The following is a 26,983-nucleotide window of genomic DNA, read 5'->3' as shown; positions in this document are numbered from 1 at the left end:
ACAATTTAGCAAGAGTTTAATAATTCAAGCTACAGCGTGCTGAGCTTGTTTTTGCCCTTATGGGAACATCATCTCATTTCAAAGGACTTTGACTCTCTTCTGGTCGTGCAGAAGGGGCACTGCCAGGGCTATTTTTGCACCAAGGCACTGATTGGGTGTGAATCCTGCCTCTGGTACCAGTGCCAGCACAACCTGGGGAGGCAAAACAGAGCCATATGGCCCCATTTCCCTAAAGATGTAAAATTCCAAGGAATCTGGGCGTGCTGGCTTGCTAGAAAAGGGCAGCATAGACACCTGGCATTATAAAAAAAGCTTTAGCACGGCTCTTGGCACAGGCTCTGCCCACTCAGCCCAGCTGGGTGGTGCAAGGTGAGCCCATTCCTGCAGCCCTGGGCTGGGCAGTGACATTTGGGAGCAGCCACACCCAGCACAGGGGATGCTCCAGGGTCTCACCTCACCTGCAGAGGGATCAGAGGAGCCTCTCTGTGGGGCTGACACTGCCACCAGGCCGTGTGTTATTCTATTCTATTCTATTCTATTCTATTCTATTCTATTCTATTCTATTCTATTCTATTCTATTCCATTCCATTCCATTCCATTCCATTCCATTCCATTCCATTCCATTCCATTTCTATTCTATTTCTATTCCATTCTATTCTATTCTATTCTATTCTATTCTATTCTATTCTATTCTATTCTATTCTATTCTATTCTATTCCATTCCATTCCATTCCATTCCATTCCATTCCATTCCATTCCATTCCATTCTATGATGCTGTGAGGATCAGGGCTTTGTCACAAGTATTTTTGCCATGCTGGCCCCTTGGAGAAGCCGTGTGTCCCCATGTCCCAACTACAGCACTGTGTTATCACTGAGACTTAAAGTGAAGCCCCTGTGACCCCCAGTACTGCAGCTTCGTGCTTTTTGTGACCTCCTGAGCCCTTCATGAACCAGGAGGGGTGAGGGATTTGGGGCATGGAGAGCAACCCCTGTACCCCTGTGCCTCGATGCAGCCTCCTGGACACCCCGCATTTGTCCCCTTTTCTCATCCACCCTCCTTTGGGGAGTTTGGGTTTGAGCACCTTCAGCATCACTCCCACGACAGAGTTGGTGTTTGTTGGGGTAATCACGGTCCCTTTGCAGCTGTGGGGGGACAGGAGCCGTGTTCAGGTGCCAGCTGGGGCAGCTCCTTCTCGCCTGCATCCCCCGATCCCCCTCCGTGCCCACCTCTCCATCCCTGCCCCGCTCGGTTCCCCCGGTGCCAAACGCGGCTTTCTGCCGCCACCTGGTGATGGACGCAAAAGGGCTGTGACATCTCAGATTGTCCCTGCTCGGCCATCGCTGCTTTATTGGTCTTTGTGACCCACCCGTGTCCATCCAGGGCTCGGAGGGACACAGCTCCTCCCTGGGGCCCGGGGGTGATGTGATGGTGTCGGTGCCACAGCAGGACCCTGTGCCTGTGCCAGGGGAGTCTCAGGACTTTAGCTGGTCAGAGTGACCCCAATGTTAAAAAGTCTCTTTTTCCAGAGTCAGAACTCTTCAGTTCTCGGTCAAGGTTGTTTATTGTTTCTTATCTATAAAATTCTTTCTCCTGTCCAGCCAAGGTCTGCTCAGCAGGACAGACAGAGGCACACTGACTGCCTTCAAGGTGGTGTTATCTTTTTATACTAAAAACTACATGTACAATATTTACAATTACTTCCCAATACCTATCACCTATGTTAGACAGTGAGCTTCTACTGTAAACCAATCTAAAAATGCCACCATCACAGCAGAAGATGGAGGCCAAGAAGAAGAAGAAGAAGAAGAAGAAGAAAAAGGACAGGACACATCCAGATTCTTCCATCTTGTCCCCTGAACCCCCATCCTAAAAATCTCAAAAATCTATTTTTCACCATGTGATAAATTCATTATCATTCTACTTAAACTGTTGTGGCTTGCAGATTTCATCTAAGGTTGGTAATTTTTTCCATGGGTCAAGAACAAAGTCTCAGGGATCCTGAGCTCTGTGCCAGGTTCTCTGAGCCCCCTGGCAGGGGTTTGGCAGTTCAGGACAGCCAGAGGGGTGTCCTGAATTCCAATAGGGGAGGATGCTGAGCTCACATCTCTGTCACTTCTCTCTGTCACCAGCCCCAAGCGTGTCCCTCGTGTCCCAGACCTGCACAGGTGGGGAGGTGCTGCTGATGGGAGGTTTTGCATCTTGGCTTGTTGGAGATGGAGCCCCTTGGCCTCCTGCACCCACTTTGGGCAACCTTCGGGGTAGGTCAGGTGTCACTGACATATTTTCTGAAAAATACCTTTGGCTAGGATTTTCTCCTGAGAAGCTGAGAGGCCTCAGAAATGAAATGTAAGCAATAACTATCTGATGGCTGTGGAATGATGGTTTACCAATAGGTGCATCTTTGATTGGTCTCATGTAGGTTGGTCATCAAGTAAAAACAATGATGGTCCAGCTGTGTCAAGGCTCTGAGTCTGTCACGAGATTTTATTATCTTTCCTTGCTAGCCTTCTGATGTCTCCTTTCTCTTTCTTTCGTATAGTTTTAATACGGCACTTTTAATATCATATATATCATAAAATAATAAATCAGCCTTCTGAAACACGGAGTCAAGATTCCCATCACACCCACAAACACTGCCACAGTCAGGCCCTTATCATCCCCTCCCTGGTGGTGTCCCTGATGCTCTTCAGGAAGCTGAAGATGTGCGACCCTCCAGTTCCTTTATCCTCCAGTGCTGACGGCGCCTTTCCCACAGCAGGGCCAGCCCCGTTCAGCTCTGCCCGCCTGGCCTTGGCTTTGGAGGCTGCCACAGTGATGTACTTGGTGACAATGGTGATGTGGTAGGACCTGAGCTCTGCCAGCGCCGACACGCAGCGGTTGAAGGCGTTGCGGAGCCGCGCGTTCCCCGAGGAGAGCACGAGGTGCCGCGGGGACAGCGCACCGCGGATCTGCTCCACGAAGGCTCGGTGGGCTGGGGGCATGTACTCCCTCATCCTGAGCAGGAAGGCGGCTGCGAGACACCAGAAAAGGCAGGAGTAAGTTGTGGGTAAGTGGAGTAAAAATCCCAACCCTCTAGGAGAGAAGCTGGCTAGGAGCTGTGGTGCTGGCACAGCCTCCTCTACCCTTCCTCCAATTAACTGAGTGTTCCAGATTGCAAGGCAAGATGTATTCTATTACCATCTGTATGGCAGATTATCTTTGTCAAGTGGGCAGTTTGCTTTATCTCTCTCTTTGAGTGACCACAATCACTCCTCCCTCTGGAGGGGACATCTGCTGAGCCCAGAAGGAAGAGCCAAGCATTCCTACCTGGATATAATCCAGAGGTTTTGAGAGACCAGCATGGCTTCTCCACTGGATTTCCCAGAGGAGCAGCAGCTGCCTCTCCTTCCACTGGATCTTCAGAGGAAGAATACATCCTTCTCTACAGGATCCCTGCTCCAACAGAACCACCCCTGACACTGCAGGAGGGCAGAGCCACAATTCCAATGGGACTGCTGCCAACACCCTGACCCACAGGGTGTCAGGTTGGGTTCTGTCTCTGTCAGTGTTGTTCTAGTGCACTGCATTGTTAATTTTATCCTTTTATTTTTCTCCCCTGTTAAAGGTTATTTTCTGCTCCCATATTTTTGCCTGAGAGCCCCTTAATTTAAAATTTATAGCAATTCGGAGGGGTGGGGAGGGTTTACATTCTCCATTTCAGGGGAGGCTCCTGCCTTCCTTAGCAGACTCCTGGCTTTCCAAACCAAGACTCTGAGAAAGAAAGCCCATATTAGGTCAGTGTTCCATTAGGGCTGGTGCATACCCTAAAAGGAAAGGTTTAGCCCTGCTCCCAGCCTTTTGGTTTTCTTTTTTTTTTTTTTTTTCTAATTTCTGGTAAATATTTCTGTTGTGGGCTGGACTAAAGTGGAGCTTTATGAATGGCCTCTTACTGGCAGGATGCCTGCACGCTCTGCTCACTCATCTCTTGGGCCCATAGAGAGCCTCAGCAAAAAGATGACATACAGGAAGCCAAATGCATGCTTTTGTGAATTTGTCATGGTGAGGGAACACCTGCCAGAGGCACATTTGTAACCTTCCTCCCTGGAACTGGGCAGAGCCTGGTGCCAGCCAGGATGAGATGGGCACATGTCCTCCTGCCTGCCAGAGCTGGCACACTCATGGGAATCGCTGTGGCTCATCTCTTCCCCAGCCCCTCATCAGCTTTGGAGAAGGAAAAGTGTCACTGTCATATTTTCTGAAAAATCCCTTCGCCAGGATTTCTTCTCCTGGGAAGCTGAGAAGCCCCAGAGAAAAATGAAAACAATAATTATCTGATTGCTTCTCCTTTGTTTTGCTGCTTTGGAATGTGGTTGGAGACTGTTTATCCAACAGGTGGTTGCTTCATTGGTTTAATGGGAATTGTTTTAACTGAATGACCAAACACTGTCAGGCTGTGTCAAGACTCTGGAAGTAGTCATGAGATTTTATTATTAATTCTTGTTAAGCCTTCTGTCTGTATCCTTTCTCTATTCTTTAGTATAGTTATATTATATATATAACTATTATATATATACTATTCTTTAGTACAGCATTCTATAATATAATATTGTGGTGGTGATCACAGGGGTCCCAGGACGAGGGAAGAGATGAGAATCTTGACTCCATGTTTCAGAAGGCTGATTTATTATTTTATGATATCTATTATAATAAAAGAAAATTATATATTAAAACTATATTAAAGAATAGAAGAAAGGATTTCATCAGAAGGCTTGAAAGGAAAGGAATGGAATGATAATAAAATCTTGTGACTGTTCACAGCCTCGACACAGGTGGCTGTCATTGGTCACAAGTAAAAACAATTTTACATGCTAAGTAAACAATTCTCCAAATCACATTCCAAAGCAGCAAAACATGGAGAAGCTGAAACTTCCCAGCTTCACAGGAGAAAACATCCTAATGGAAGGATTTTTCATAAAATATATCTGTGACATAATATCATAAAATAACAAATTAGCCTTTTAAAAACATGGAGTCAGATTTATCTTCTTTCCCCTGATTGGGGCTGTCTGTGAATTGGACAGAAAGGCTGTTGGCTCACCGCAGTCCTGGCGGTGGCAGATGCCCAGGAGCTCATCGAAGGCGTGCAGGACCGTGCTCTGCGCCGCGCTGCCCCCCGAGAACGCCAGCGCCTCCGCGGACACCCCCTCGTAGACGAGCCCGTGGGCCATGGCAGGGTTGTCCTTCCAGCTGGGCAGGAGACACGGCAGTCAGGCAGCGGCCATGGGGACAGGGGCCTGTGACAAGGGACCTTGGGCTGGCAAGATTGAGCAAAACCTCCCTGGCCCATGGATCTCCTTCTCCAACGCGGCCATGTCAGCCTTTCTCAAATAGGAGATAAACCTGGAAATCAGATTCTGTGCCAAAGCACATAGTGAGGGCATGGGGATAAGGAGAAATCCCTAATTTTTTCTGGGCCCTGTGAGAAGGGACCTTGGGCTGGCAAGATTGAGCAAAACTTCCCTGGCCTAGCGCAGGATCTCCTGGCCCAGCCCATGAATCTCCTCCTCCATGTCAGCCTTTCTCAAACAGGAGATAAACTTGGAAATCACATTCTGTATCAAAGCACACAGTCAGACCATGGGGGTAAGGACAAATCCTTAATTTCTTCTGAGCCTTTTCCTTAAATTTTTCTGGGTCTTGTGAGAAGGGACCTTAGGCTGGCAAGATTGAGCAAAATTTTCCTGGCCCAGCCCATGAATCTCCTCCTCCAACATGGCCACTTCCTTGAGTAGGAGATAAACTCAGAAATCAGATTCTGTGTCAAAGCACACTGTGAGGCCATGGGGGTAAGGAGAAATCCTTCATTTTTTCTGGGCCTTTTCCTTAATTTTTTTCTGGGCCCTGTGAGAAGGGAAACTGTCCTGGCCAAGCCCATGGATCCCCTCCTCCAACACAGCCATGTCAGCTTTCCTCAAACAGGAGATAAACTTGGAAATCAGATTCTGTGTCAAAGCACACAGTGAGGCCAGGGAAGGAGAAGTCCTTGATTTTCCTTTGCCAGAAGAGTGTTCTCTGGGATCTCCACGCCCTGGTGAGCACCCAGCATGGTGCTGGGACACATTGCCCTGCCTGGCTGCACCTCCTGCTCCAGCTCAGGAAGATTTCTGCAAGCAGAGAGGGGAAGGAGCACTTTTCTAGGCAACAGTGGCACTTTACATCAACTTCTTGAATGTCAGTGGCCATTGAGTGCTGAAATGGAGAAGTGCTCACACCCAAATGGAGACAGGGGTTGTGATTTCAGGGAGGTGAAGTGCCCAGCACAAAAATATCTGTTGACTTTTAGCAGGAAGCACCATTCCATGAGGCTTTGGGTGCTGGCTGCAGTTGGGCTACAGGAACAGATTTTACACAAACTGCAGAGAAAATAGATTCATTATCAAATACCAGAATATTTTTAGTTCTCCCAAGATTGTATTTATAGTAAGCTCTACTAGTGGGAAGTTCTTAGAAGCAGAAGGGAATTTAAAAGGCATGTTTTCCCAAGCTGATGACCATCGAGACAAGGTCAGCTTGGATAAAAAATGAGAGAAACTTAATCACGATGCACGGAGCCTTTTACTTGGAAATTCTGAGATATGATGGAGAGAAATAAAAATAGAATCCCCCTGAGAAGTCTGAGACTGAGTGTCTGCAGATGCTGCAACCCCACAGGGGTGCTGGGGGATGGTGAAGGCTCCATGCTGGGCTCCTGGGCTGTGGTTCTGCCTTGCCCAAACAACATTTTCAGTATTTGGGGGGGAATTTTCTATTTTTTGAAGTGACAGAATTGTAACAGAGCAGCAGCAAGAGGATTGTTAAGGATGTTTGCTTAACACGCAGTGGGAAGAGCCTCTGCTCAGCTCTGCAGCTTTGTGTACACAGTGTGGAAGGAAAGAGAAATTCCTCTTCTCCTGTCAAAACTGTTTGGCCAGGAGCAGGAAAGATTCATTTGTGCTCAATTCTGGCTCTTGGGGCTGTCAGGGCTGAGCTGAAGGATGGAGAGAAGCTGGAGGGAGGCAGACCCCAGCCCTTGGCCACATCCATCCCCAGTTCCAGTGCCTAGGAATTCCTGAGGGACAGGATCATGATGCTCTAGGGAGAGCAATGCTGGTCCCTACCCTGCCCTGGGGAACTCCATATCCCACCTGGGCTGCCCCTTCCTTGCACCTCCCCAGCTCCCCCCAGCCCTGTGGCTCTGAAGGGAAACAGAGAGAAAGATCCACTCACCCAGAGAGAAAGATCCGGATCACAGAGTAGAATACTTCTGGGTCCACATAGTCTAGGAGGAAGTCAATCAGATGAGATCAGAGGTGATGGGCAGCTGCAGCAGAGGGTGCCATGAGCTGCAGCATGCACAGACACCAGCTGCTCTCACCGTGCATCCTCCTCAGTGCCTCCCTCATGGCCTCGATGGCCCCTGCCAGCTCCTCCAGGGCTCTGTGCAGGGACTCCTCATCCCCCTGCACGGTGGCACCAAGGGCCCGGGGGATTGCCTGAGGGAGGAGGAGGGACAGCACCAGGTCACAAAGGGGGAGGATGTCTGTGGACAGCAGCTCTGGACATTTGCTGCCACCCATGGCAGCTCTGCCCCTTCCCCAGCCTGGGTTCAGGGACAGGAACACCTTGTGGGTGCACCTCAGGCACTTTAGAGCCCCAACACAGGGTGGTACCCACCTTAATGCCAGGCACTGCTGCCTTCTCCACAAGCACGGTGACAAGGATGAAGCCCCTCAGACTGTCGCCTCCAGGCAGTGTGATGATCGTGTCCAGGTTCCTGCACAAAAGAGCCAAGAACAGGGATTGGGGAGGGATGGTGGCTCAGGATTTCCTTACACACTGTGGGACCCGGGGAACAAAACCATCCCACACTCCAGAGCCTCTTAGCAGAGGAGCTGGTGCAGAGTGAAAGGGGAGTGTGGTATTTGCAGGGTCCACAGGATGAACGAATTGAGAATGACTCTATGCTCTTAGAAGGCTAATTTATTATTATATAATTTATATATTATATTATATTATATTACATTATATTATATTATATTACATTATATTATATTACATTATATTACATTATATTATATTATGCTATACTAAAGAATCAAGAAAGGATCCTTACAGGAGGCTTAACAAAATACTAATTAAAAACTCATGACTGTCCAGAGTCCTGACACAGCTGGACAGTGATCGGTCATTAAGTAAAAATAATTCACATGGAACCAATCAAACATGCACCTATTAGATAAACAATGTCCAAACCACATTCCAAAGCAGCAAACACGGGAGAAGTAATCAGATAATTATTGTTTTCATTTTTCTCTGAGGCTTCTCAGCTTTCCAGGAGAAGAAATCCTGGCAAAGGGATTTTTCCAGAAAATATGACAGTGACAGGAGAGCAGGACTGCTGTGGTTTAGGGGCCCTGCCATCCTCCCTGTGCCCTCCCCATGGCCTGTGCTGTCACTGCAGTGGCACTTGTGTGACAAATACAACGCACATCAAGAGAGGTTCAGCCCAAGCAGTGCTACACAGCTGAGCCAATCCAAACAATAACCAACACCGTTAGAAAATAAATGAGCAGTAAGTACTTACTCCATTTCCAGAGGCCTGGAGGCATTGCAGTTATGGCCAACAAAATGCACAAGAAAAGGAGAGAGAGAGAGAGATTATAAATTGTTCTAGTAACAATTGTTCTAGTAACCTTGGCTCTGCACAGGAGAGCTCTTCATCCACTTTCCCTCTTTTCCTCCCTCTGGACATGAAGGGAGCTCCTGACTTCAGCGTGTGACTCGTGTGCAAAGAGCAAATCTGGGCACAATTGGGGCAGGGAGGGTTTGGAGGGACCTTGGGATCTGTGCTGGGCACAGAAGGTGTTTTCCTTTGCTCTGAGACTGTCTGCTGTGCAAAGTGGATTTAATACCCAGCAGAGGAGTAACTTTTTCATTTGATGGAGTTGAAATGGCCCAATGCTCTGCAGGGAACAGAGGAGTTTTTCCTAGGGGCTGCTCCCAGAGACACCCACATCCCCACAGAGTCCTTGTGTCCACACCCACGAGGCTGAGCCCAGCAAAGATGGGATTCAAGGGGCATTGGCAGAGCAGGAGCAGTCTGGGACCAGTCTGTCCTGCTGATCACTGATCTGTCCCTGACACCTGCAGGAAGAACCATGCTTGCCCACTGGCATTTGCTGCTTACCCACTGGGGTCCTTCCTCCTCCAGTTGGCCAACACAAAGTCTGCATGGCTGAGGATGGGTGGGAGGCCCAGGGCCTGGGACACCTCCCAGAAGGGCACAGCGAGATTTCTGGGCAGGACCTGAGTGTCACAAAGCACAGGGGAAGGTGGGGATGTGGTCAGGCTGTGGAAAGGTGGCAGCAGCTCCTGCTGCAGCCACAGGAAAGGGGATTTGCTCCCATGGGGAAGTGCTAAGGGAGCAGCAGCAGCTCCCAGAGCCCAAGGAGCAGGTGACCCTGCTTTACCTTGCCTTTACCTGCACGGTGCCCTCCTCGCCCTCCTGCCAGACGTAGCCCATGGTGATGAAGCTGAGCACCAGGTGTGCCAAGTGCAGCTCCTCACGCCCTCGGAGCTGCTGCGGGCTCAGCTGCGGCATCTGCCAGGGAAACCCTTGGGAGCAAGGAGCAGAGCCAGCAATGCCAAGGGCCCTGTGCTGGAGGGGCTGCCCTGCCAGCTGGGGAGAACCCTCCTGGTCCTTCTCTTTATGCCTCCCTTCCCACCCTCTCTGCAGGAATTGTGCTTTGTTACTGCTTTGTGAGCAGCGACAGCAATCCATGGGGTTTTCCTCCTCCTGGTGCTGGGATGCCCATGGGGCAGCTGATCCCAAAAGGAGCTGCATCAGGGATCATGGCTGGGATGAGACATGGTTCTTGTGACACCTAGAGGGGCCCTGCTCCAGCCCTTGCTGCCTGCTGAGTGCTTGGATCCGCTGCAGGAGCTGTTTCTGTGCCAAAGTTAAGCCTTTGCTGTCGCCTGGTGTCTGTCCTGGCTCAGCACATATTTGGCAGGTTTTTCAGACACTGCTGTGTCTGTAAAGCTTGAGACCAAGGTTTCAGAGAGCTCTGGGGGCAGGAAGGAGAAGCCCATACCTGGTGGGCAGGAAGGAGAAGCCCATACCTGGTGGGCAGAAGAGAGAAGGCCATACCTGGTGGGCAGGAAGGAGAAGCCCATACCTGGTGGGCAGGAAGGAGAAGCCCATACCTGGTGGGCAGGAAGGAGAAGCCCATACCTGGTGGGCAGGAAGGAGGAGCCCATACCTGGTGGGCAGGAAGGAGAAGCCCATACCTGGTGGGCAGGAAGGAAGAGCCCATACCTGGTGGGCAGGAAGGAGAAGCCCATACCTGGTGGGCAGGAAGGAAGAGCCCATACCCGGTGGGCAGAAGAGAGATGCCCATACCTGGTGCACACGTGAGCGGAGCTGGTGGCTCGTGATCAGCTGGGGCAGCTCATGGGCAATGTCCATCCAGGGACTGTAGGGTGCTGGCAGCTCTGTCTTGGTGGAGAGAGGCAGAGGGAGGGCTGTGAACGTGCCCAGGCTCCCAGCTGTTATAGCAGCTTTTTTGAGTTAGGTTTAATGTTTTCAGAGACTTGTAACACACTTAGCTACTTTTAAAAACATAAAAATTAACAAAATAGCTTTTATTACAGCGTTAAAAATAAAAAAGTCTAATAACAAACAAAAAAACTGTTAGATGTTAAACATTTTTCGTTTTAGTAAAATACTTTTAAAAAGTGATTAATTTCTTTGGGTTTTTCAAATTAATTACTTAAGCAAAACTTTTTAGCTTCTGTCCAATTAGCTATCCTTAAGTTTGAAGTCCCCTAAGTCTTATGAGATGTCTTTTCACCATTGAAGAGAAAAACTTCTAGGCTTATTTCCTTTTTAAAAGAACAAAAGATAGTTTTGTCACTCCGCCACCAAGAAACACATTCCTATAAGGGATAAATAGCCCCACTTTGGGCACAGGACACCTGCACTTCTTGTGCTCCCCAAAATCCTGTAGAGCCAAGGCCAGACAGAGCTCCTTCACCTCTCCTCTGTGCTGCTTGCTGCAGCTGCTTTCCTCATTTTAAAGGGCAGGGGTTTGTCCTATGAAACTGCCTGTGCCAGAATAACAACTGCCTTCCTCGTATTTCTTTGTCAAGTGCTACAGCAAAATGCTAAATCCAAGCTCCCCCAGCAGAAAGCTGCTCACCAGCCCCTCTCTTTCCTGTGCACGCAGATAGGGAGGCACAGCCAGCTCCTACCAGAGGATTGGGAAGCAGGAAGCCAAACTCCTCGGAGATGTGGAACCTGCTCAGTGCCAGGGGCAGCAGCGGGGGCTCCTCGGTGTCAGCGCTGCCCTCCATGGCTGGTGCTGCCTGCCAGGGCTGCTCTGGCCTGGCCACCCCGCTGGCAGAATGTGCTGAGCCAGCACCTGGGCCTGGGGGGTCAGCCTGGCTGCCCAATGGCCAGAGAGGGTCATTGAGCAAACACGGCTAAAGGTTGCTGATAAGGCTTTGTCTGCTGCAAACATTCAACTCTGTTCCTGTGGATGGGAAAGCCTTGGGTCACCTGTCTCTGGGGCTGTGAGCTGACTCCTCCCAGGGCTGCCCCAAAGGGCTGCCAGGCTCCCGTGTGGTGGGAGGTTCTCAGAATCTCTCCTGGTCACAGACTCTGAGATATGTGCAAGTCTCCTCTTCCCAGCCCAGCACATGAAGAAGAAGTCAGGATTCCTCTGTTCTCATTCTCAAGTTTGTTTATTATTTCTTATGCATAACATTTTTTCTCTGACCTGCTGAGTTCTGTCTGGCACACTGACCACCTGGGGGTGTTATCTTTTTATACTAAAAACTACCTGTACTTTATTTACAATAACTTCCCAATACCTATCATCTATGTTAGACAGTGAGTTTCTACCTTAAACCAATTCCAAAGTGCCACCATCACAGCAGAAGATGGAGGCCAAGAATTAGAAGGAGGAGAAAGGCTGGACACACCCAGATTCCTCCATCTTACCCCCTGAACCCCCATTCTAAAAACCTCAAAAATCTATTTTTCACCCTGTAACAAACTATTATTGTACTTAAACTCTCTTGACTTGTAATTCTTCATATGAAAGTTGGTAATTGTTTTTACTATGGGTCAAGATCAAAGGCACAGGGGTCTTGGGCTCTGTGCCAAGGTCTCTTGAGCCCCCTGGGCAGGGTCTCAAGTCCTCCAGGGCAACCAGAGGAATGTCCTGGGTTCCAACAGGAGGTGGCTTGGGACAGCAGCTCAGGGACACTGCTCCTGTGCCTGGGCATCCCCTTCCAGCCTGGGGGTGGTAGATGCTGACACCTGGCCAGAGATGCATAAGCACAGTGGATGCTGCTGCTTTCCCCATTCTGCTGGGGTCACTGGGGCTGCCAGCGGGGTCCAGCAGGATGCTCTGAGCAGGGCCTTCCCAAACAGCAGCTTTCTGGAGGAAAATCAGCCCTGAGAGTGCTGCCTGTGCAGGCAGGGGCTGGGGCTGGGGGCACTGGGGGTGCAGGGGAAGGGAAGGGCCAGGGTACAACAGGACTGACATCCCTGTGGGGCACAGGGGTACAAACAGCAGGACTGACATCCCCATGGGGTGCAGGTCTGAGGGCACTGCAGGTAACATATATTTCACATATAAAACAGAGGTGTTGCCTTCACTCACAGTCAGCACCAGGGCCACCACACAAGGCCTTCCCTGGTCCCCAGCTCTGAGGAGGGGGCCATGAACCACACACATCCACAGTCACACAGGAGAGCTCCACTTCAGAGGCAGCCCCAGCACCTACTGAACAGCCCCCAGCCTCAAGCAGCTTCACAGCCCTCACAGACGAGCAAATCCCAACCACCATCGTGTGCCCACAGAGAAAAGGGGACAATCTCAGCAGCTGTGGCCCCTAAGCCCTGAGAGCAGGGTCAACTCTGATAAAAAACATAAACTACGTAAGCAGAAAACCACAGGGCACTGGCCATGACACCTGCTTTGCCCAACACCTTTAATTAGTGCCTGTGGTGCTGCCCCAGCGCTGGCTCTGCTGGTGGGTCCATGTCTGGCTTCATCTCCAGCTCTGGCTCTAGCTCTGTGTCTGTCTGCAGCTCCGGGACCAGCTCTGGGTCCGGTAGCTCCAGGTCTGGCTCCCATTTTAGCTCCAGGTCTGGCTCCAGATGTAGCTTCAAGCCTGGCTCCAGATTTAGCTTCAGGCCTGGCTTCCATTTTAGCTCCAGGTGTGGCTCCCGTTTTACCTCCAGGCCTGGCTCCCGTTTTACCTCCAGGCCTGGCTCCCTTTTTACCTCCAGGTCTGGCTCCAAATTTTGCTCCAGGCCTGGCTCTTGATGTAGCTCCAGGCCTGTTTTAGCTCCTGTTTTAGCTCCAGCCTGTTTTAGCTCCTGCTCTGGCTCCAGATTTCGCTCCAGGTCTGGCTCCAGCTCCCTGCCCGTGTCCTGGCTGGTGCTGTGGGGGATCTGCAGTGGGGCCTTGGCCCTGCCTTGGCTCAGGGAGTGCCTCAGCCTGAGGTCACCTCAGCCCTGGGCAGCGTCCTCATGTCCCCATGGGAGTCCCCCCATCCCCTCCCCTCTGCAGGGATGCCCTCAGCCCCCTTTGGCCCACCCTGCCTCCCCAGACCCCACAGCCATGGGGCCCCACTCACCCCTCGGTGCCCAGTGCCCGCTCCCCGTGGCGCTGGCTGGGCATCTGCTGCCGCCACAGGCCGAGCCCCAGGGCCCCCGTCAGCAACAGCAGGATGAGGCAGGAGCCCAGCACCAGCCAGGCCATGTCACCATCATCCAGTGATCGATGCAGGCCTGGGGGGAGACAGCTGGATGGGCATGGGCACTGCCAGCCCTGCTGGGCACAGGCACTGCCAGCCCTGTCTGTCCAGCCCATATGGGCACAGGCACTGCCAGCCCATATGGGCACAGGCATTACCAGCCCCGATGGGCACTGCCAGCCCTGCACAGCCCCTGCCAGCCCTGCCCACGCCATCCCACGGGTGCCCACTCACCTCCCTCTGTGAACTGCAGCCCGCTGTCCATGCTGCCGCCCTGGCGGGACCCCCTCCACTGGCAGTCGGGGGGCTGCCAGCCCATGTTGCAGTGGCAGTTGCCCTTGTTGTTGCACACCTGCAGGGCCAGGGAGGGGTACAGGTGTGCAGGGGGCTGGTACAGCCTGCCCTCCCCAGCCCAGCACCCCTGGCACTCACCCCGTGGCCGTGGCACTTTTTGTTGCTGTCACAGATCGGTCCCAGCACCGACACTGGGTGGCATGTGCCGTTCATACACACCTGGGAAAAACCATGGCAGCTCCAGCCCAGCACTGCCTCACCCATACAGCGCTCAGCACATCAGGCTGTGGCCCAAAGGGAAATGAAAACACACTATTTAAAAAAAAAAAAAAAAAAAAAAAAGACAAAAAAAGACAAAGCCACAGCTCTGCCCTGAGGCCAGGTCATTTTAGTCAAGCAATCTGTGTTTCTATGATCTTGTTAATATTCACAGTTTCTATTTGTCATTCCAGGTGATTACAGAATATCTCCTTACCCTTCCAGAGCCACACTTTGTCCCTGGAGTGACGAGAAGGGGATCCAGCCATGTGGACACGTTCAGGTAGTTCAGAGTCACACAGATATGATGCTTCACCCGGGCGTACATCACAGCAGTGGCAGGTGCTAAGAAGGGCTTGTGGGAGGGATATGTGCAGACTAACTTCCCACACCTGAGATCCCTGGAAAGGCAATTTGCACAGGATTTGCATCAAACATGCACAGACATGTGGGTCTGTTCTTCAGCACAGGCTACAGCCAACATCTGAGGTCACCATTTGTGGTATTTGCAAGGGTCCCCAGGATCTCTCTCAAGGTGAGAGATAAGTGAATCTGACTCCATGCTCTTAGAAGGCTAATTTATTATTTTATGATATTATTAGTTTATTATTTTTAAAAATTATTAATTTGTTTATTAGTCAATATATTATTTTATTATGTTATTTTATATAATTTTATTATATTATTTAGTATATCATTAAAGAATGCTATACTAAACCTATACTAAAGAATACAGAAAGGATACAGACAGAAGCCTTCACAAGAATGGTCATGAAAAACTCATGACTGACTCCTCAGAGTCCAACACAGCTGATGGTGATTGGTCACTAAGTAAAAATAATTCACATGGGACCAATGAAACAACCACCTGTTGGTAAACAATCTCCAACCATATTCCAAAGCAACAAAACACAGGAGAAGCAAATCAAATAATATTGTTTTTTCTCTGAAGCTTCTCATCTTCCCAGGAGAAGAAATCCTGGCAAAGGGATTTTTCAGTGACACGTGTTATAGATCTTATTGCAAGAATCCATCTTTTCTGTGTGGACTTGAGGTTTTTTTCACAGCTAGTACACAACTGGAAGCACCAGAATGCATTTTCCCTGTGATTCAGACATTCATTAGCTACAGGATCAATGCTTAAATGCCACACTGGCTACATTGTAAGACAACACCAAACAGAAATAAAAAGAAGTCTCAATTCTGACAAATATCACGTGAAATAGTGGAGTACCAAAGATGCTTTTTCTCTAACCTTTACAGAGACACAAGAATTGTAATAATTGCAACAATCTGTCCTGTCACTTGCTGGATGTAGCACAGGTTGGAAGAGTTTCCTAGACTAATTCTCAAGGTGAATAAGTGCAGATGAATTTAGAGAGGCAAGAACTTAGTGGATTTTAGCAGAGCCAGTGCCCCCTGGCCAGCATACCTCCACACACAGCGCTGGTACGTGTGGTTGGGCTGGAACCTGCAGTGCCCAAACCTGTCCTGCTGCCCGTTAATCTCCTCATAGCACATCACAAACCTCACCATAAACTGGAGTCTTGCCACTTCTCCTGAGTGTCCAACCCCAAAGAAACCTGGATTTCAGCACATCCAGTGTCCCCTGGCCAGCATACCTCCCACACACAGCGCCGGTACGCGTGGTCAGGCTGGAACCTGCAGGGCCCGACCCTGTCCCATTGCTCATTAATCTCCTCGTAACGCATCATAAACCTCATCATAAACTGGCATCTTGCCACTTTTCTTTGCTGTCCAACCCCAAAGAAACCTGGATTTCAGCACATCCAGTGCCCCTTGGCCAGCATACCTCCACACACAGCGCCGGTACTTGTGGTTGGGCTCGAACCCGCAGTGCCCGAACCTGTCCCGCTGCCCGTTAATCTCCTCGTAGCACATCACAGGAGCGTTCTTGGAGTCTGCAAGTTCAGCAAGAATATTTGTTACTCTAATAGATGATATGTGTAAATTTCTGCTGAGTAATCTCACTGAATGGAAATCCTGGCATAGCAAAGCAGGATTCCAGGAAATTCGCCCTGATGAGATTACAGCGATACGCACCAAAATCCCAACCAGGCAGGTGATGCTGTGGCCACCCCAGCCCCTGAGCAGCGCCAGTGCCACCAGCACAGCCTGGTACCTGTCCCGTAGATCCTCCTGCACTGCAGGTCTGGGGACTGGCAGCGTCCCTGGTAGCAGTAGCCCGTGCCACGCCAGCACTCCTGCCCGTCCTGCACGTACACATCGGGCGGGCAGGAGGCCGAGGAGCCGCTGCAGAACTCGGGCAGGTCGCACTGGGCATCGGCGGCCGGGCGGCACAGCGTGTTCCTCCACTTGAACTGGGGAGAAGGAGGAGCTCTGCAGCCTCCCTGGCCCACCAGGGTGAGCAGGAGGAGCTCTGCAGCCCCCCATGTCTGCCAGGCTGAGCCCACATAGCCCCCTCTGTCCTGAGGTGCTCAGGTGTGACATGTCTGTGACACTGCCTGGGACAGTCCCCAGGTAATATTCCCCACCAGGGGTTCCCAAGAGCTGAGCTGGGCAGCCCAACCCCAGGAACCTTTCCCACTGCGCAGCAGGAAGTTTGGCTCTATCCCTCAGCATGATGATTTTGTCATAATTATAAAGATATGCCTTACCTGACAATTTCTACAACATAATCCAGAGGCACATTTTGCTCTCGGCTTCAGTCTACAGTTTGGAGCGCAGCACCTGTCCTTCTGGCATTCCTGTGGACACATGGCAAGCCCACGTTATTTTATTTTGTTGTCCCCCTGAGCTTCTCCTCCTCCTCTCCCCATATTACTTGGGCAATATCCAGCAGAACAAACGGGAAAAGCTGCCACACAGAAACAATCCCCAACCCAACACAGCCCTCCCTGGGAATCCATAAAATCAGAGGGTTTTGGGAAAGCTACACAAGGCCTCAGAGACAGCAGAACTGTGATTAGAGCTAAGCAGCAGCCATGAGATTGGTCAGCAGAAAAATTATGTAAAATGTAGAAAAGCAAGGACAAATAGAACAATGGTCTGTGTATTAATGCTTGTCTAGAATAACTCCCTAAGGTGCAGAAAAGCTTATCTAGTGAGATATTAGGAAGTTCTAAGCTTAATAATGGAGCTCTGTGCATTGTGTTTGAAGGCTTACAAGCAGGTATTGTATTTGAAATAAGCAAAGTACCTGTGCTTATAGTGGTTGGATAGAACTACTGTCAATGTGCTTTTGCTTGGTGTGATTGGTCAAGAAGCTTATAAAGTGAGTTGTAACATTCAAGACCATTCAAGAACAACACGTTCTTGGTCTGCTGGCTGGGATGTGAGCTGCTGGCATCTTCCCATTGCAATAACCATGGAATGAGACTGATACTGGAAAATAAAGCAGCTCAAGGCACGTTCCCAGCAGTCCTGTCCTGTTTGTGATTTGTACACAGCCCATGGCTGGCGATACCCCGCTGCACTGGGGCTGTATACAAAGATTGGTGACTCCACAGGCACTGGGAGCACAAAGGCAGGGCTGTGCCCACCTGTGCTGTGCCCACCTGTGCTGTGCCCACCTGTGCCGTGCCACAGTCGCACTGCTCGCCCGGCTCCACCACGCCGTTGCCGCACACGGCGCCGCTCTGCCGGGACTGGCGGCTCAGCCGGGGGCTGCTGAAAAGGCAATCCCCTCTGCCCTGCTTCAGGAAGGACTCAAAGTCCCTGATGCTGCAGTTGCTGAAGGCTTTTGACCCGCTGAAATATCTGAAATAAAGCCATGATCAGGTTATACGTTACACAAAGCAATCATCAGTTTATACCTTACACATTCACTGCCCTTCTCTCTCTGAAGCTCTGTGCAAGTCAAGGGCTCATCCAGACACTGACAGCCCCCAGGGTCTATTAATTCACCTGATCTGCAGCTCATTATTAACAGAGATTGAAAAACATCCTCATTTTAGAGAGCAAAGGTCTCTTTTGTCAAATTAGGCGCTAAATTGCTATTTAATTAATTCTTTTTTTTTTTTCTTCTTCTTAGAGGAATAAAAGCAGGGATTTCTTCACTGAAATAATGGTATTGAAATAACTGAAATAACTGGTGTTCAGGCATTGGAATTGCTGCCCAGGGAGGTGGTGGAGTCCCCATCCCTGGAGGTGTTCAGGAAATCACTGACACAGCACTCAGTGCTCTGGTCCAGTTGACATGGCAGTGATTGGTCAAAGGTTGGACTCCATGCACCTGGAGGCCTTTTCCAGCCTGAGGGATTCCATTTTTGCAGTGGAATCACAGTGCTGGAGGACACCTCTGACAAGGGGACACCGTGCAGCCCTCCCTGTCCCTCCCTTCATGTGCCCCAGCAGCCCTGCAGCCCCTCAGACAAACTCACAGCGCCTCAGGGCTCATGGTGCAGACCCGTCCAGGGCAGCTGCAGCCTCGGGGGCTGTCGGGGCTCATGCCCAGGCTGTGGCCCAGCACCTGTGCCAGCAGCACAGAGAAGGACTCCAGGGTCACATTCCCGTGGTACTGGAGAGGGAGGAGAGAGAGGAGCTGCCAGAGCTGAGCTTTCCTTGCACAGATACAGATCCTCCCATGTGTTTCATCCATCCCTGCTCATGCTGAGCTCACAGCCATGTGGGCTGCTGAGGGACAGGCACAGGACAGGGGGGACCATACCAGGGCCACGGTGGCAGCAGCATCTCTCTGACATGCCTTTCCTGGAGCTGCTGCACCCACGAGGGATCCTTGGTGCATGTACCTGGAACACAGCTGGGGTCACTGCTGGGTGGTCCAGGGACCCTCTCTGGCTGTGGTCAGTGGGGAATGATGGCTCTGTACAGCCCAAGCCCCCTTGGTGCCCCTATTTGCTGTCCCCAGGGGAGTTGGAGCAGGGTCTGGTGCCTGGTGCTGGCAGGGACTGAGGGATGGACAGCGCCATTGCAGCTGCTGCATCACTAGGAGGAATGGCTTGGAAGAAATACTTTAAGGATTTAGGAAATATGGATTTTTAACAAGCATTTTTCATCAAAGTTTCAACTGATATCGGTTTGATTGCTACCACGTAACCTTTAACACTAATGAACCTTTATCTTACCCTAAGAGAGAAGCAATGTTGTGTGCCTGTGGCTCCAGAGACAACTGTTTCCACTGTAAAAATCGCTGTAGAATGTCCTCTGTGTCCCCTGCTGTTGATATTTTATCCCCCTCTGCCCACAGCTCCAGGGAGGACAGCACAATGGTGACATTAAGGGGATTAAACATCTGAAAGAATAAAAGAGGAAATCTGTTCTCACACCTTCCCTTCATGCAGAGCCACCACTCTGCACACAGGGGAAAAGTAAATTGCTGCTGTCAGTGCCTCAATGACATCTGTAGCCAAAAAAGAATGAACACACCTACAGAATAAAGAGATACAGCAAGAGGCCTGGGCCAAAGTTCAGTAACTTCACAAGTGTTAGGGGTTTTGGGAATAACTTCTCATTGCACAAGTGAACCTTAAGACCAGCAGTGGAGTAAAGAGGATTGGAAGTTGGTTACAAGCACCTGAGAGCAAGCAGGTGAATTGGATCAGTGAGATCAGGGGGGAGGGAAACAACCCAGGAGTCCTCAAAATGCAGGGTTTGGCTGCCCTGGGGCAAACTGCCTGTTTATCTGTACATCTGCACGAGACACGGCCATCACACAGGGAAAGATGTTCTTGTGGGGCAGACTGACATGCCCAGAGGAAAAACCTTCTCAGGAAACACGGAATTTTTTACACAACATCCTCCTAAACCTAAAAGCAGCTAGAAAAGAGGTGACCAACATTAACATCCCTCTCATCCCGCATCTCACTGCAGTACAAACCAGAATTAAGAACTCACATTGTTGATTAAATTGAAGGCCTGCATTACGTTCTGTGTTGCAGCATTCGGGTCTGATCCCATATAGTTGTACTGAAAAACAACCCAAGAGGACACAAGGGCAGACAAATTGCTTACCATGGCAGTGTTGGAACAATGAAATGATTCCCAACACTGAGCCATGGAGCTACAAATTCACATTCCTTATTTCCTACAAAATCCACAGCATGAGGAACTTTTCAAAACAGAAAACAAATCCACATAAAAGCTGGGAAATGTTACCATTTCAATTCTCACAGAAGTCAGGCAAAGAAAAGGAAAAAGTGGCTGGCATGGACTTACCAAAGCCTTGTCCAAAACCACGTACACTGTGAGGAATTTGGGAGACTGTGCAGTGGCCGAGAGGGGCTAAAAGAGAAAATGGGCTTCAAATGACAGATTCTGCATTCTCTGGTCTCCTCACTGCTGCTGCTGGCTGTGCTTGTGTCCAAGTGTCTGGCCACAGACAGACAGAAGCCCTTCTGGCAGAACCAGGTCCCTCCTCACAGGACAGCAGCACTGTGAGCACAGGCACCACTCACCTCATCATCATCATCCTCAGGGGCCTTGTCCAGCCTGTCCCAGGCTGCCAGCCCACCCTGCCCTGCCTCAGGGGGGCTCTGGGCAGGGGGGGCTGCTGCCATCTGCTCCTCACCCACTCGGTACAGCACGTGCTGGAAGGCAGGGGAGTAGCCCAGGGGCTGGATGCTGTAGCTCACGTTCTCAAACTGCAGCAAACCCCTGCCAGGGCACCAGCACTGCCCACCTGCTCCTGGGCACTGGCACAGCTGCCCCAGCTGTTTGTTCTGCAGGCCAGGCTGCCAGGGAGGGCAGCACAGGGACAGTGGGGCTGGTGCTTTACCTGAGCCCTGAGCAGGTGTTGAGGGTCACTGCTGAGCTGGGGAAGCCATCGATGTAGCCCCAGTAGTGGCAGCCTCCCTGGGACATGAGAGAGGACAGGGAGCCCTTCCATGGCTGGGCAGGCCATCCCCTTACCCACCATCCCCTTACCCACCATCCCCTTACCCACCATCCCCCTACCCACCATCCCCTTACCCACCATCCCCTTACCCACCATCCCCCTACCCACCATCCCCTTACCCACCATCCCCTTACCCACCATCCCCCTACCCACCATCCCCCTACCCACCATCCCCTTACCCACCATCCCCTTACCCACCATCCCCTTACCCACCATCCCCTTAATCACCATCCCCTTACCCACCATCCCCTTACCCACCACCCCAGCTGGAGCAGCTGCCTTGGACAGAGACAAACAAAACCCAGCATGGACAAACACAGCCCAAAGCAAAACCAGGTTACCTCAGAGTGGGCAGAATCAGCATGCAAAGATCCCTGCTCACTGGCCACATAAGTCTGGAAATCATCAGATAGAAAGGCACTGCAAGAGAGAGGTGAAAAGTGAGGTACTGACAGCAGCATCCATCACCCAGAGCTCCTCAAGCTTCTTGCAGCCACCAGGGAGCAGGGCAGTGAGGAAAGAGTCAGGGCCAACTCACTGCTGCTGCAGGTGGATGGTGTAAGGCTTCCCCTCAATCCGCAGGGTGTAGGACACTGCCTCCTTATGCATACAGAAAAGCAGAGAAAGGGAGAAATGGGAACAGGGAGTTGGGAATAGCACAATCCAAGGCCTGCTGTGAACAGCAAAGGGGGAGCACAGCGTGGCTGCAGCCATTCTGGTGCTGGCAGTGCCACTGTTACAGCTGCCACCACATCTGGACTCCCCCAGCAGCTTTATTCAGCTGAACCCTCCTTCCCCAGCCTCTCTCACAGCTGCCACCACATCTGTACCCCCCAGCCCCCCTCTTTATCCGAACCCTCCTTCCCCAGCCCCCCCAGAGCCCCCCAGCACCGTGCCTGCTTCAGCCCCTCCTCTCCTTTCGTGCTGGCCCCCAGCTGCTGCGGGACCGTGATCTGGGACCAAACGTGCCCACCCACAGGGGACAGAGACCCCCATGGCTGAGCCCAGTGCTGGGGGTGGGCTGGGGGCTCAGGGGGGCCCTGCCCAGCCTCGTGCAGCAGCTCCAGGAGCAGCAGGAGCAGCAGTGGTGGCATTGCACAGAGTGGCCCCATGGCCGGCCAGTAACTGCCCCCCAGTAACGGCCCCACAGCCCACCAGTAACTGCCCACAGGTAACAGCCACACCAGTAACAGGCCCCCCACCCCTTAAAGCAGAGGCTGAGGCAGAGATTTGTACAAAACTGGCATCTTTATTGCTTGTTGGGGCTGTACAAAGGGGTTGGGAGCAGCCCTTGGGCCGCTGCAGAGGGGACACAGCTCCCGACCTGCCCGGGACAGGTATCCCTAAACTTTACAAAAGAAAGTCAGTAGTCATCTTCAGCATTCACCACCAAAATCTGGAGCCATTTCCTGTCCTTGGCATTGCTCCTCACACCACACATCCCTGCTGTTCCAACGGGCACGCCGGGAGTACAAAAACTCTTTGTCTATGAAGGCACCATGTTCAGCATAGTTTAGTTCACACACACAGCTAAGTACATCTCTCGGGATGACTTCACTCCCTGGATCCCCTCCTCTTTCCCCACCCTCTGACCAGGGCTGGAGATGGGCTGCATCCAGCTGCAGAGCTCACTGTGACAGACAGACAGACAGACAGACAGACTGCCCGCTCAGGCAGAGCAGGACACAGCAACACAATTAGGAAGTCATTGATTATCTTGGAACAAAAAGGAGACCCCCACCAGTACAGTTGGTGAAATTCTAGGAGACATTTTACAGATTTTAATGGTGTTATAAATCTTAATCTAAGTTTATGGGAAACCACAGGAGTTCAAGTATTTTATTACTGCACACACTATATATATATTTATGTATGTATATACAGAGAAAAAGATTATTTTTTGGCAATATTAGGGGGATTTTACAGATTGAGCTGTGCTTGTGGCGAGCACAGAGCGAAACAGCCCAGCAGGCTTCTTCAGCACTTATCTCACTTTCAGCAAGTTTGTGTAACAGAACCTCACTTTTAGCAAGTTGTGCAATAGATTTCTACTTGTGACCACGACATCCAGCTTCTACCCATGGCACCACAGGACCAGGATCTACAGCTCCCTCCCCTAGCAGAGTGGATGCTGAGCACCTCTGCTCAGGAGGAGTTCCAAAATCCAGTCCAGCCCATGGTGCAGGAGCACAGGGCAGCCCAGTCTGACACACAGCAGCCCTGACTGACACCACAAGGGCTTGGCTGTTACATTCAGGGTGCATCAGCCACCAGGCTCCCATTTAAAGTGCTCAGAGAAGCTCTGGGGGTCCAGGCAGAGACACTTCCCGCTTCCCAGTGTTCTGCAGGGACTGCTGCTGTCTTTAGACCTCAACTAAAACTTGGCAGCAGCCCATTGTTTAAAACCAGAATATGGCCGTGTCTTCTCGTACCTTTATCTTCACTGCCCATCCATGAATTAGTGGGAATTAGTACAGGAGTCTCGTTTAGCCACTCTCTAATTAAAAAGCATTAAACTCAGTGCTCCTACAGCACAGCTTAGTGTCAGTCAGCAAGGAGTTAAGAATTTAAGTGCATTATTATGCATCTATAAACATATATACATGCATAAACATGTTTAAAATATATCTCTCTTCCTGAAAAGTCCTCTGAGACCTCATTCCATTTATGGTGTACATGGGAAACACTTTCAGTCCATGCAGAGTAACTGTAAATTAACTGACAGATCTTGCTTTGCAAACGGGTTACTCCAATTCCTCACTGCACAATCAGAGAGACAACACCAAATCAGACAATTTCCTTACCAGGAATCGTGGCAGAAATGGGGAAACCCAAAGCCACGTGCTGGATTTCAGGACTATTTCCCTGCTGCCAGCCTGGCTGCAGCGGCAAAGCTTGGACAGAGCGAGGGACAGGCTGGGTGTTTCAGTCCCTGCAGCTTTGGTCGAGGTATTTATTGAGTGTAAAGTTCTACATTCCTGCTCGGGATCTCTCGTTTGCCCTGTCCCAGGCTGCAGAGGGAGGCTGCCGGCACTGCACTGCCACGGGATGCCAGAAGGGGAACTGCAATTTCAGCTGTCGCAGGCAGCGGCTCAGGAAGCTACTTGGGAGGCAGAGGTGCCGGTCGGGAGGGGAAGTACTGTCCCTGAGGTAAACATTTCTGCTGGGCTGGAGGCGGTCCCTGAGGTACAACCTTCTGCTGAGGGGGTGGGGGCCTGCAGGGGACAGAGGAGGAGCAGTCAGTGCCACAACATCACAGCCCACCCTGCCCCACCACTGCCCTCAAACCCCACCCTGCCCCACCACAGCCTGCACACCAAGATTCATTCCAAAAATGCCACACTCAGATTGTGCCTTCAATGGCCTGAAATCCTCTGGGAACCCCCATCTGGTAAAACTCACCTTTAGTATTCACAGGGAACCCCCAACGAGGGGAGAGAATGATGCATCTGACTCCATCTTATCAGAAAGCTAATTAATGACTTTATTCTACTATATTATTCTATGTTGTATAGTATATATTATTCTACATTATATATATTATTCTATACTATATTACATTTCATCTAAACTGAATCTGTCAAGCACTCAACTCTGCACACACTGCACAGAATCTCGTGACTGTCCTGACACACACACACCTGGCCCTGACAGGGCAAGGAAACAAAACACCGTCACTCTGGGCAAACAATCTCCAAATTGCATTCTACTTTGGCACAAACAGGCACTGCAAATGAGATAAGAATATTCTGGGGAAGAATTGTGCCTTGCTTTTCTCTGTGATGAGAAATGTGGGGCTACACACTTGGCCCTGACAGGCCAAGGAACCAAAACACATCACTTTGGGGAAACAACCTCCATATTGCATTCTACTTTTGTAGTAGAAAAACAATAAGAATTGTTTTTCCTTTCTCTGAGGTCCAAAGAATGTGAAACCCAGGAATATTTTTGGGAAGAGTTGTGCCTTGCTTTTCTCTGGGAAGAGAAATGTGGCCACCATACTCACCTTTTCTCTAAAATTCTCTGCAGAACCCCCTGGCCCAAGAGCCACACAAAATGAGCTGCATTAGGATGCTCCCACGCAGCACTGGCACGTGCCGGGTCTGTGTGTGGCACAGCACAGCACTGCATCTGACAGGCACAACTCAAAAGTAAAATGAAACACACAGGAAAACTTCCTGCTCAAAGTTCAGAGAAATGGCTTTGCACTTGGCCACAGCATTCACAAATCAGCACAATGACAGATTTGTGAGTGATTTGTTTTTAAGCTGACTATTTTAACAGGCCTTTCATCCACCTGCTGGGCTAATCTGCCTGCACAGCCATGCTCTGAGCCTCATCCATCACCACACAGCCGTGACAGCACACGATGAACGCGCTGCCTTCCAGGGTCAAGTGAAGGAGAAACTTCTCCCAATAAAAAAAATCAGCCCCACTCACACACAACACATGATGGAACACCCCAGGAGTGACAGCCAGGACATGAAATGCCATCAGTGCCCCTGCCAGGGGGCTGCACTGACCTGCTGGGCACCCTCGGTGGCTGCTGCACTGGGTACTGAGGTGGGGAGTAGTAGGGCTGGTGGAAAGCCTGCTGGGGGTGCTGGTTAACTGGGTAAGCTGGCACAGGAAAGGTGTTGGGATGCATATCCTGCAAAAAATAACACAAAGAGAATGGTCACCAATTGCACGTAGGGAATTGAAATATTTATGTCAGGGAATTGAAATCTTTACGTCACTAAATAAGTGATGTTCAAGAAGACTGCAAAGCAGCTTGGCAATATCAGAGGAGCTCTTTCCTCTGAGAAACTCAGCAGGAAAAAGCAACAGCAGTCTGGAAACTGCTGGATTTTGAAAAATAGAGAAAGGCTGATCACAACAGCACTAGGTTTGCTCTGGGAGTGTGCTCTGGCTGTTTGTGGCTTTCAGAGGACAACTGCTCTGACAAGGAGAGAGGGCTGGGCATCTGTCATGAGGAAAAGGAGCAGCAAAGCAGGTAAACCAAGCACAGCCTGGGACAGCACTTAAACTGGGAAACTGAGGAGCCCCCCACAAAACAAATATTCTCTCTGCTTTTTATCAAGGACAAACAATTTTCAGAAGTGAATTTTCAGAAGTGAAAAAGTAACTTTAGAGCTTTTATTAGGGCAAAAGTTAGAGCAACTGCCTCCATGTCTTTACTTGAGAGTAACAAACGGAGTAAGGGAAGGTGGCTGGTTCCTACCATGGGCACAGCTCTTGGAGGATAAGGCATGCCACGGGAGAAGCCTCTTGGCTGGTAGTCCCTGGGCTCAGTATCTGGCCGAGGAGGAGGTGACTGAAGTGACCTGAAATCCAATGGATATGGATTGAGTGAGCACATAACCCAGTGCAGGCTGGGAACACAGGCACTGTGAACCTGAGCTGGATTTATACCATCTTAGCACTTATCAAGTGTGAGAAAGATAATATTTAATATTACAATATGAATATTTACAATATTAACTGCAAATAATATTAATATTTACAAATCTAATAAATAAAAACAACCTTTTTTCAGTTAAGGACTCTGGCAGTCTTTTCCCCTCTATAAAAAGATCAGACATGAAAATATAAAGCTCTATCATCAATGCACAAGAATAAACATAATGATAAAGAGAAAACTCTCTGCTCTTTTGATTTGGGATAGATTTATCTTTTCTGTCATTGCCAGAGGCAAGCTGCATGTACCATTGACATCCTGGGACTGGGAAATGCCTCCACACTCTGGCATGACTGGTGTAAACAACCGTGCATGGATTTTGCCCTGTTCCAGGGCACA

The 26,983-nt window shown here is 50.4% G+C and overlaps 3 protein-coding genes across 10 annotated transcripts in view; all 3 read right to left on the bottom strand.

Moving 5' to 3' along the window:
• Positions 1 to 2,466: 2,466 nt before the first annotated feature.
• Positions 2,467 to 11,529, bottom strand: LOC102073086 (indoleamine 2,3-dioxygenase 2). Of its 8 annotated transcripts, none has more exons than XM_074559283.1 (10): positions 11,222 to 11,529; positions 10,423 to 10,568; positions 9,502 to 9,621; positions 9,208 to 9,326; positions 8,605 to 8,619; positions 7,695 to 7,794; positions 7,396 to 7,513; positions 7,248 to 7,299; positions 5,080 to 5,228; positions 2,467 to 3,012 (listed from the first exon to the last, which is right to left on the bottom strand). In XM_074559283.1, the coding sequence occupies exons 1-10, from the start codon at positions 11,373 to 11,375 to the stop codon at positions 2,645 to 2,647; spliced, it is 1,341 nt and encodes a 446-aa protein (XP_074415384.1). In that variant the 5' UTR covers positions 11,376 to 11,529; the 3' UTR covers positions 2,467 to 2,644. The 8 variants fall into 8 exon arrangements, with proteins under 8 accessions (XP_074415384.1, XP_074415386.1, XP_074415387.1 ...); XM_074559285.1 differs by having other exon boundaries at positions 10,423 to 10,514; XM_074559286.1 differs by having other exon boundaries at positions 10,423 to 10,518; positions 11,274 to 11,529.
• A 192-nt stretch (positions 11,530 to 11,721) lies between these two features.
• On the bottom strand, positions 11,722 to 21,997 carry LOC102072917 (disintegrin and metalloproteinase domain-containing protein 18). The gene is made up of 18 exons (XM_074559281.1): positions 21,722 to 21,997; positions 21,525 to 21,603; positions 21,064 to 21,140; positions 20,744 to 20,942; positions 20,505 to 20,570; positions 20,184 to 20,255; positions 19,415 to 19,581; positions 18,997 to 19,078; positions 18,710 to 18,846; positions 17,900 to 18,086; positions 16,985 to 17,074; positions 16,489 to 16,687; positions 16,159 to 16,267; positions 14,563 to 14,746; positions 14,226 to 14,306; positions 14,028 to 14,145; positions 13,674 to 13,827; positions 11,722 to 13,477 (listed from the first exon to the last, which is right to left on the bottom strand). The coding sequence occupies exons 1-18, from the start codon at positions 21,895 to 21,897 to the stop codon at positions 13,027 to 13,029; spliced, it is 2,628 nt and encodes an 875-aa protein (XP_074415382.1). The 5' UTR covers positions 21,898 to 21,997; the 3' UTR covers positions 11,722 to 13,026.
• Positions 21,998 to 22,412: 415 nt separating this feature from the next.
• LOC102072745 (disintegrin and metalloproteinase domain-containing protein 9) overlaps positions 22,413 to 26,983 on the bottom strand; it is a 28,366-nt gene continuing 23,795 nt past the window's right edge. The window contains exons 20-22 of the mRNA XM_074559282.1: positions 26,408 to 26,510; positions 25,707 to 25,834; positions 22,413 to 24,398 (exon numbers count right to left, since the gene is read on the bottom strand). Coding sequence (XP_074415383.1) covers positions 24,284 to 24,398; positions 25,707 to 25,834; positions 26,408 to 26,510 — 346 coding nt within the window. The 3' untranslated portion in view covers positions 22,413 to 24,283. The remainder of the gene's footprint in view (positions 24,399 to 25,706; positions 25,835 to 26,407; positions 26,511 to 26,983) is intronic.

This window comes from Zonotrichia albicollis, chromosome 26 (genome assembly GCF_047830755.1).
Source record: "Zonotrichia albicollis isolate bZonAlb1 chromosome 26, bZonAlb1.hap1, whole genome shotgun sequence".
NCBI classification, from domain to species: Eukaryota; Metazoa; Chordata; class Aves; order Passeriformes; family Passerellidae; genus Zonotrichia; species Zonotrichia albicollis.
Note: the sequence above shows the minus strand (reverse complement) of the source record. Positions and strands in the feature narration are given on the sequence as shown.